Source organism: Channa argus, chromosome 6 (assembly GCF_033026475.1).
Source record: "Channa argus isolate prfri chromosome 6, Channa argus male v1.0, whole genome shotgun sequence".
In the NCBI taxonomy this organism is placed as follows: Eukaryota; Metazoa; Chordata; class Actinopteri; order Anabantiformes; family Channidae; genus Channa; species Channa argus.
Window position 1 is genome coordinate 23427648 of NC_090202.1, and position 10229 is coordinate 23437876.

General features: G+C 40.9%; 4 protein-coding genes across 4 annotated transcripts; all 4 read left to right on the forward strand.

The window, feature by feature from the left end:
- Window positions 1-1641: 1641 nt before the first annotated feature.
- On the forward strand, window positions 1642-2937 carry LOC137129538 (claudin-4-like). Its single transcript, XM_067508808.1, has one exon. It carries the CDS (start codon window positions 1797-1799, stop codon window positions 2484-2486), a length of 690 nt encoding a protein of 229 aa, XP_067364909.1. The 5' UTR covers window positions 1642-1796; the 3' UTR covers window positions 2487-2937.
- Window positions 2938-3769: 832 nt separating this feature from the next.
- cldn8.2 (claudin 8.2) lies at window positions 3770-5220 on the forward strand. Its single transcript, XM_067506703.1, has one exon. The coding sequence runs from the start codon at window positions 3831-3833 to the stop codon at window positions 4701-4703; it is 873 nt and encodes a 290-aa protein (XP_067362804.1). The 5' UTR covers window positions 3770-3830; the 3' UTR covers window positions 4704-5220.
- Window positions 5221-5358: 138 nt separating this feature from the next.
- On the forward strand, window positions 5359-7034 carry cldn8.1 (claudin 8.1). The gene has a single exon (XM_067506704.1). It carries the CDS (start codon window positions 6151-6153, stop codon window positions 6913-6915), a length of 765 nt encoding a protein of 254 aa, XP_067362805.1. The 5' UTR covers window positions 5359-6150; the 3' UTR covers window positions 6916-7034.
- Window positions 7035-7188: 154 nt separating this feature from the next.
- Window positions 7189-9580, forward strand: LOC137128530 (claudin-8-like). Its single transcript, XM_067506700.1, has one exon. The coding sequence runs from the start codon at window positions 8467-8469 to the stop codon at window positions 9544-9546; it is 1080 nt and encodes a 359-aa protein (XP_067362801.1). The 5' UTR covers window positions 7189-8466; the 3' UTR covers window positions 9547-9580.
- The last annotated feature ends 649 nt before the right edge of the window (window positions 9581-10229 follow it).

The window sequence follows — 10229 nt, forward strand, 5'->3', positions numbered from 1 at the left end:
GTTTACACATTCCTGGGTTACAACATTTTGCAATCATATTTGCCCACAGCAGGTGGCAGCCATAGTCTGTTGTAGCTGTACATTACCGCTTGTGCCACTACGCCAACATTTAACTCACTGTATACTCATTATTTTCATTTTAGCTTAGTTTAACTGCAGCATGTTTTTAATCAAACACATCAAATTCAAAATACTAGTAGCTTAGGTCATATTTATAGAAATTTCTTCCAATGCAGGTTAGATGTGACTTCATAACAATGGTTTTTTTAGTATGAGTGTATCTGTTTACATTTAAAGCAGCGGAGAATTTGATGACAGTATCACTAAGCAAACCTGTGTAACAGGTTTTCCAGTTTCTGTTCCTCTTATGACCCGCCCTTCTCCCTCTCTCTTTCTCTGACAGTCTTTCCTACTTCTCAGAAACAGAGTGACCAACAGGGTGTTACCTTACCTAGACCAAGTGAAGTTTGAATAAAGGAGTGGCTCTAGTTAACAGTACAACCCCACATTTGTTTTGAAAAAGTTTCCTCCTTTCCTGCCCTTTATCATTTAAGAAAAAAAAAAATATATATCAGCCATCCAGCATATAAACACTGTCTACCCTTAAAGCCAGTTAATAAATCTCATACTGAATCAAACAGCAGTACAAGTGGTGAAAGTACACAAACTCAGTGGTCAAGTAAAGATACGAGTACTTGTCTAAAAAAAATAGTGTTTTACAGTGTTGCTTCTCATTCACACTCTCACACTGTGGCTGCCATGCAAGGTTCTCACCTGACCCACCAGGTTCAGGATCTTTCCCAAGGACACTTTGACACGTAGCCAGGAAAGACCGGGAGTCGAACCACTGACCCTGCGGTCAGTTAAAGCATTATTTAATTGCTGCTGACAACATAAACGTACAAGTGTAGTCCAGATTTGTTCTACAAATTTTAAAAAGGTAAAAAAAAAAAACACATAAGAAATATTTCTGTTAGTGAATTAAAAAAAAGTAACAGTAAAAGTAAAAGTAACATTGAATGGAAACAGTAGTACACAGTACTCCCGTAGCACTTCAAATATTATACTAGTAGTTCTGAACTTTTATATACTCATTACAATATACAATGTACATTAGATTATAAAAAATGCTAAACCTTCATAAGACATTGATAGCAAAGATCAGCCTCACATCACATCGCGGTAACCAACATTTACCCCACAAGTGCACAGCAAGGATAGTTGAGTTAGCCTCCACAGGATACTGTCTGTACTATGTAAAGCACCCACAGAAATGATATTAAAATGGTTTGCCACATAAAGCTTGTTGATTATTTGTTCTACTAGTTGGCAGACCCTAGAGGCATCTCATAGATACTTTGTAGATCTTTACATAGCTGATTTGTTATAAAGGCACAAATTGTCACATAATATGATAACATGATTCTCGGATAACCTGAATAAAAGAAGGAAAACCCGGAAGACCGCACAAACTTAATACACTGAAACTGAACTTGCAAGATTGTTTTTAAATGGCAACAATCACGCTCCTTTTTATTGATGCTAGTCAGGCGTGACGAGCTATGATGACAAACGTCCAACACTTGTTTGGTCTTCACAAAATAAATCAAAAGACAAAACGCAAAGTAGTTTTTTTTGGAGTTGCACCTGATTTACTGGTAGGGATCAAGGTCAGGTCGACGCAAACCAGAATGATGACATTGCGGGCATGGTGACATTATCACATTCACATAGCTCTAAAACAGCCCGTTCATTAGAGGACAGACAGAAGACGAGATCGCACTTCACACTAAACCATGAGAGCAAAGTTGGAGGTCTTAGCCCTGGTCCTGGGCTTCATTGGCCTGGTCGGAACAATAGCCGTCACCGCTATGCCCATGTGGAGGGTCTCTGCCTACATTGGTGCCAATCTCATTGTCATGGAGGAACTCTGGGAAGGCTTGTGGATGAATTGCTACCGACAAATTAACATCAGGATGCAGTGCAAGGTGTACGACTCGTTGCTAATACTTCCAGCAGAGCTGCAGGCAGCCAGGGGGCTCATGTGCACCTCTATAGTTCTGGTCATCATTTCCATGTTTGTCACAGGATGTGGGACCAAGATGAGCAACGGCTTTGGTGACAATATCAAGGACAAGAACATTACTCTGGCCATAGGGGGGAGTTTGTATCTGCTGTCCTCTTTGACCACGCTCATCCCCGCCAGTTGGGTAGGTTATACGGTCATCCGCAACTTCTATAACCCACTGGTGGAGGACGCTGAAAAACGGGAGCTGGGGAGCGCCCTGTTCATGGGGTGGGCCACTTCTGGCCTTTTGTTGATCACCGGGATCATACTTCTGTTCAGCTACAGCAAACGAAAATCAAAGGAGGAAGAGCCCTACACCAATGCATATCTTATGAGGGCAAAAGATGGACAGAAAGAGGGAAGCGTTTATATGGAGAAGATGCCATCCAGCCTTCATAAGCGTCAAGAATACGTGTAACCAACCGTACTGCATGAGACGTAATGTGCAAATCCCCGAGGAAAGTTTAAACATAAAAGTTTAGGTTTCATAAACATTTGTTTTGCAACACGTCATTAACTGAATATTTAATGCACTTTAGGAGTTCTTGTTCCACTATACATTAAAAAAATAAAATAAAAATCTTCATTGTCTATATTCTGAGAAAATAAGTGATACCTGTTAAAGATGTGTATATCAATCTGTATGTAGTTATGATTATATGCCGTTAATGTAATGTGTCTGTTTAACATGCAGTGTGTGTTTGACAAGTATTTTTGCAATTATGTACTATTTGTTCTCTCTTTACTGTGCATTACTTTGTTTTTTACCAGTGACTGTCCACTTGTAGCTGGCTCAGTTCCTGATGCTCCTCATGTGCTAATATATAATAGCCAAATCAACCTTGTCAAAAAAAAGCTCAATAAATGGTTTGATTATACATTGTCTTGTATAATAATGTTTTTCTAATGCATCAACACTCCAGATACTCTTCAGTTCTACAGTTCATTAATATTTTTCTTGCATTGAAATTAAGGCTGAATGATAAAACTGCATGCACAGACGATCTACAAGAACTGCTGGCAAACGGACCATCCTATGGTGCAATGAAACCAATCCTCCTCAAGTTTCTGTGAGCATCACCCTTTAACCCGCTCAGTTTACATGATCATTCAGTTAGCTTTCAGCGTGAGAGAGCAGCAGATTCATAACCCGCATATTATTGCAGCCACCACGTACATAACTTTACCTACAATAAAAAACAAAAACAAAGAGTAGGTCTTCTTGTAACATGCAAGTTTCCTTAGTATGTTTTTTCAAATGTTAATACGAATTTTTATCAGAAACAAAAAAAAGGTCACTTGTAAATTATAACTTTAAGTTCTAACCAACAATAGCGATGAGATTTTAGTTCTCATGTTTACAGTGCATTTTATCAATCATTTTTACTATTCAAACCTCTTTCTATAAAATATAAATATATATACACAATTCTGTGCGGCATCAAAGAATATGCACCCTAGTACCAGGAAGGAAACCCACTGTGATCAACTTTATAAATGGAATTTAATTAGTTTTTTGTTAACTCTTACTCAAGTGACCAAACGCTTTAATGTTTTTCGTGGTGTTTGCATTCAAAACACGCCACACTCTTCAGCGTGACCTTGATTATCTGATGGCTGTAAAGCAGCTAAACCAGTAGAGCTGCATTGCATCATTAGCATTTTTAGTGGGTGTATAAGTTCCTTAACTTGTTCTTCTCTCCAGAATAGTTTCTTTAGGAGTAAGAGTGCAACTAAAAGTGTACCTCTAGTTCTGTCCGCCATGGCCACTTACACGGCTTACAGTGGCTACAAGCCACCTCAATCTTATGCGGGGTCTTACTACGATGAGAAGCAAGCCAAGGCCTATACAGATTATCAAGACTCTGTATATGAGGAAAAGAAGAGAATTGAAAAGGCAAAACGTCGGAATGCCATGTGTTGTGAGGTCGTGGCCCTCGCAATTGGCTTTATTGGACTAATCGGAGTGGCAAGTGTGACAGGCCTGCCGATGTGGAAGGTAACGGCCTTTATCCAGGAGAACATAATTGTCATGGAGACCCGTTGGGAGGGTTTGTGGATGAACTGCTACAGACAAGCAAACATCAGGATGCAGTGTAAGGTGTACGATTCCTTGCTGTATCTGCCCCCGGACCTCCAGGCTGCTAGGGGTCTGATGTGTTGCTCTGTGGCCCTGACCGCTATAGCCCTCATCGTTGCAGCAGTGGGGATGAAGTGTACCAGAATAGTGGACACTAGGGCTCGCACCAAACATGTTGTTCTTGTGGCTGGAGGCTGTCTGTTCCTCCTGGGCTGTCTGACTACCATAATCCCCGTGTCCTGGACCGCCAGTGTCATCATCAGGGATTTCTACAACCCTCTGCTGATCGATGCCCAGCGCAGGGAGCTGGGGGAGGCTCTTTATATTGGTTGGGTGACCTCCGCTTTGCTTTTTACTGCTGGAGTGATCCTACTGTGCCGTCACGCTCCCCGCGCCCAGGACCCAGAACAGAGGATTGTGTACAACCCCGGCGAAAACATCTACCAACCTGCATACAGCTACCAGCCATACACATACCAGCCGGCCTACACCTACCAGCCTGCTTACGCTGCACCACCACGAGGATCAGTAGCATATTCAGGAAGTCGATACTAGTGAGCAAAATGAAGCAAAGAGAAACAAATTTGGACTTTTCAAAAACTTGCCAAGATTTGGCACATTTGTAAGGAGGAGAATCAACTTGCCTTGTGTGGCCTGCAGTTGAAATGGCAAAAGTTTTCAACATTGTTTCAAAGAGGGCCGAGTTTAAAGCTTTAGGATGTTTAAAGCTTTAGGATGATATTTTAAATTATTGTATTTTATTCACAAGGAACTGTACTGAATTTATGTGCTTAATTCACATGTTTATATCTGGCACACACTATGTATACTCTGTATATCTGGAACAGAGTATTTTATTCTATAAAAATACTGCTGATTTCACCGTTTTTACAGCCTGATGATTTTTGAGAATAAATTGTGCACTATGCCTTTTCCAGAAAATATACCTCTAGATGATTTATGTTTGCTGTGTAGATTTTGAGGTCAATGTAAATACCTTTTTTAAATAAAATGTTGGCTTAAATTTAAAAGGTCAATTGTTACTTGGAATAAAGGGATAAAATTAAGAAAATTGTGTTTTTTTCCCCCCCATTTTCCAGTTAAGAGAGTTAAATATGATCAAGACATAAGGGTCAACTATTATTGTTTAAATGGAGGCTAATGTCTCATTTCCTGCCAAACGTTCCTACTAACACTGCTCATGTGTGAATGCTATGTTGTTTCCATTGTTGTCGGTGGAAATGTGTCTAAGCCGGTAAAACCAGACTGTTCTCAAAGGTCCACCCAGAAAACAAACCAAAAAAAAAAAAAAAAAAAAAAAATGTTTTCACCTGAGCACAGACAGGAAATCTAACACTGACAGTGACACATAGATGCACTAGTGTTTCTCCTCCTCCCATATCCCAACACATTCACACAAACGGTGCAGAAAGCCATGTAAATTCTCGTTTTGTTAATATCTTGTCTACAGTCCTATAGCACTTTTAGATTCAAACTACAAAAAGGACTGTAAAATAAGGGGCTCCAAATTAGTGAATGATTTAGGGTTCAAATGGGGCAAAGGCCAGCTTAAGTTTCAGAGTAGATTAATCTCTATAATATCTGTGGCTACAACTGGTAATAGCAAGTCTTTTAAAAAAAAATTTTAAACATATACGTGTATATAAAAAGTGTCCTCGTAAAGGTAGTTCTGAGAATGTAAATTAAGACTGATGAATAAACAAAGTGGAAGCTTACAACATGTTCTGGAGTAGGTGCACAAAGAAAAAAAAAAATAGCCCAGGGGGGTTGTGTTTCTTAGCAACAGGTCGCAACTCCCACCCATTTTATTCTGGTGTTCTGTCCACAGGGAGGAGGCGTACAGGTGAACATCATCCTGCACCTCCTCCCCTGTGGCTTTAGGATGCTAAGCCACACCACAGAAGGAATCTACGGCACCCTGGTATAGACACACGGTGTCCGCACATCGTCTTACATATTCTTGGAGTAAGGGGAAAACAGAATGGCCAACTCAGCTCTGGAGGTAGTGGCACTTCTATTGACCTTGATTGGGCTGATAGGGGCAGCAGCAAGCACTGGGATGCCGATGTGGCGAGTGACAGCCTTCATCGGGGAGAACATCATTGTGTTCGAGACCCGCTACGAGGGTCTGTGGATGAACTGTTATCGGCAGGCCAACATCAGAATGCAGTGTAAGGTGTACGACTCTCTCCTGGCCCTCACACCTGACCTTCAGGCGGCACGAGGGCTCATGTGCTGTGCTTTGGCACTGGCGGGCCTCGGTCTGATGATCAGTATGGTGGGGATGCAGTGCACGTCATGCATTCCGAACGACAATCGTGTTAAACGAGTCATCTTAATTATAGCAGGAACCATGATCATTATGGCTTGCATCTGTGTCCTTGTCCCTGTGTCGTGGACTGGTAATTCCATCATCAGGGATTTCTACAACCCCTTGCTGATCGATGCTCAGCGCAGGGAGCTTGGTGAGGCTCTGTACATCGGCTGGGTGGCAGCTGCTTTCTTGCTTGTTGGAGGATGTATGTTTACTTGTTGCAATCTGGAGTCTGAAGACAAAGGTTCAGAGAGGTATGCGTTTACCAGGACCCCTGACTACATGGCTTATTCTGCACGGCCCCTACAGCCTCAACAGTTGGTGGTACTTCCCCAACAACAACCACAGCCAGTGCTGTCAAGACACCCATCAACCAACTACAGCTACAACTCCAGATACCCCTCCGTTCGCAGCGGGGTGGCTTATCTCTGAACACTCAGACTGAGGTAATGAACAGTTTTGGCAACTAACTGCAAGGACATCTGTTTTGCAATCTATGCCACATTTCAAATATCCATAAATGTGTTTCAGCAAAAAAAAAAAAAAAACAAGGGAACAAAATGCATTTCAATTTATAGATTTCCTGTGAATAGATAGATGTCTGTCCTAAATCGCTTTTATTAAATCTCTTTTTTATCCATTTTGTGAAGAAACTAATATCCAAAGAACAGTAGTTAAGATTGTATTTTAAACCTATGATATGATCATAACCTCAGCTTGTTTGTTGTACAAGACAATGTCTTACTGAAAACCTAATATACAAAAGCCTTATTTTTGTGTGTGTTTATTTTTCATAATAATTCATGCAATAAATGTGACTTAAGTTTGTTCATTGACACTATGCCATTTGTTCGTGGCACATATGACCGAGCAGAGTAGCTGCAGAATCAGCCATTTCAACAATCATCCTCACATGCACAGTCCTCAGATTTCCCCCTCTGCTCCATTTTAACGGCTTTTAAACAATACACTAAGGACGGTCAATGCTATATTGTGCTCTAAAACTCGAAACATTGCATGTATGACTATTAAATCCAAGTGGAAACCTTTGTTGGAGTTAGGCATTAAGCCCTGAACTGAATAAACATAAAAACACAGCTAAACGATTGCTTGTTAAAGGTGTGGGCATTCATGAAAAAGATAAACAGACTAGCTGACGAGCACAATCATGTGGTCAGAATTTGCAAGTCACAGAGAGAATTTGGGGGAAAAACTTGTAGCTCATTTCCTCATTAAATCCAGGAAATATGTTTGCACAGTGGGCAATCATTTACTAACAGTAATGTGTACTCGCTTTGCTGCTATTCCACTGGAAATATTTCCTGATGTAATGCTAATAGTTTGACTTATTGTCACACAAATGATGTCTCCATAGTTGCTTAAAGTTAATTTCTAGTCAAAAACCCTCAAGTCATACAAAATGACTTATGTAAAAATGTCACTTATACAAATCGAAAAGAAAAACACAAACATACTTTGTACTCAGTAGCTGCTTTTAGACTAGGCTGATGAGCGCTCTCTTCATGCCCACCTTAAAAGGCCATCTCTGCTCCCCTGTGGACAATGGGAGCACTGCAGAAGCTAAAACGTGTTACATCTGAATTTTTTATCATTAATAATCATTAAGGGTAAAAGCATGGCAAGTGATAACTATCTGATTTTGTGAACAGTTTCTGGTGTTGTCCTGTTAATTATTCATTGCTAGAGAACCTGAGAGAATAAATACAGCACTAAAGCCAGAGTAACCATAAACAGAAAATAAGCAAGGATCTGCTTTACCCCCATCACTCTGGGCCAACCAGGTGACATCATAGCATTTTTTCCATAACAAACCACCTCTTATAACATACACACTGAGTCAGGTGAGAAGACCATCACTCTCAGATGACTCAGATGCTAAGATGTACTGAAGCATCAGAATCAGCTCACAATTTTAAACTTTCCTAATTCTGGATTTGGACACAGCTGGACTCTCGCTGCACAATGGTTCAAGGAGTTTCAGAGATAGCAGCAGTGTGCGCCGGCCTTTTCGGCCTGATTGGGGCGGCAGCTACTACAGGGCTGCCCATGTGGAAGGTGACAGCCTTCATCGGAGAGAACATAATTGTGATGGAAACACGTTGGGAGGGCTTGTGGATGAATTGTTACCGACAGGCCAACATCAGGATGCAGTGCAAGATGTACGACTCACTTCTGTTCCTGCCCCCGGAGTTACAGGCAGCCCGGGGTCTGATGTGCTCGTCTGTAGCTTTGTCCGGGCTGGGGCTCTTTGTGGCTCTAGCAGGAATGCAGTGTACTTCCTGTTTTCAAAGTAATCCCAGGTCTAAAACCCTTATGCTGATGGTTGCAGGTGTGATGGAGCTTATGGCATGCATTTGTGTCTTTATCCCCGTGTCCTGGACCGGTAACGTCATCATTAGAGACTTTTATAATCCTTTGCTAATTAATGCCCAGAAGAGGGAATTAGGAGATGCACTTTACATTGGTTGGGTGACTGGCGCCTTCCTTTTAGCCTCGTCTATGCTGTTTCTCTGCCGGCATTTGCCCCCAGACAACAATGTATTCAACGTCTACCACGGGCACAACTTGCTTCATTACAAACCAGGACCCAGGAAGCCAACGGCGATGACTTATCACCCCATCTCAAATGTTTCCAGCCTTCGATCGACAGCCACCCAGCCTCCTCTGCAGAGCAATGGCTCGGTTGGACAACAAGCTCTGCCACTGCAAAATCTCCCTCAAGTGATGACAAATGATGGAGTGCTTATCAAATCTCCTGTTTATAATCCAACGCTGCATGAAAATCTATTAGTGTCACATCAAGGCAGCACGGGTCCCTATTCCTCTGCGCAGAGTTTTAGACACGGTGGAAGCCTGCATACACTACCAAATTCATTGTACATGAGCGAAAACAGCACACCACTGACCTATGCTGGTAATCACACCGAATCTTACCAGTCATCTTTTCATCCAGTTCCACACACTCCTGTTTTCATCCAATATAAATCATCAAGAATTCAAGCATATTCTGACAGTGGGAGCAGTGGTGGTGTGTACATATGAAGAAAAATTACTCACATATTGTTATTGGATTCAACTTTACAGACAAAAGTACTTTTACAGTTGAATCATCAAAAGGTAATTTTTTTTACTGTTAAAATTTGTTCCGGGGAGTAATAGTTTGATACTGATGCAAAGAATAATAAGCATGTTCAGGTTTTTTTTGTATTAAACACAACTTTTCTTATTTTACGGTGCAAAAACATGTTTTATTGATCATTTTGAACCATAACTGCAGTTAGTGTAAATAAAAGGTGACGTGTGGTCATCATTAAGCTCTAATATAGACCGTTATTTATGAGAATTTATTTATGTTTCGTCTAAAATGGTAAATGCTTAAGTTTATTGTGGGGTTTTTTTTATGTCAAGATGTCTTTGCGGTCTTTGAAATAGACGCCATGAAAATGCCTTAGTTATAGCAGTGCTAAATAGTTAGTCATTTGCTAAAAAAAAAAAAAAACATTTCTGAAAGGGTTTCAGATGAGTACTCCAGAACTCAGTTTTGAAAACATAAACCTGCTTTGTATCAATAAACAAAAATGTGCTGACATCACACTTCTTGTTGCTTGACAGAAACAATCATATATTGGCCGATCAAGTACTGACACTACAAACTCCGTGGTGGCCTGTATCAACGCTACACTTTTATTCACCACTAGATGACGCCAGAGGACGTAATGAGGTCA

Bases quoted from the DNA above. Each gene is read 5' to 3' on its own strand.
- cldn8.1 (XM_067506704.1), top strand. From the start codon at position 6,151: ATGGCCAACTCAGCTCTGGAGGTAGTGGCACTTCTATTGACCTTGATT.
- LOC137128530 (XM_067506700.1), top strand. From the start codon at position 8,467: ATGGTTCAAGGAGTTTCAGAGATAGCAGCAGTGTGCGCCGGCCTTTTC.
- LOC137129538 (XM_067508808.1), top strand. From the start codon at position 1,797: ATGAGAGCAAAGTTGGAGGTCTTAGCCCTGGTCCTGGGCTTCATTGGC.
- cldn8.2 (XM_067506703.1), top strand. From the start codon at position 3,831: ATGGCCACTTACACGGCTTACAGTGGCTACAAGCCACCTCAATCTTAT.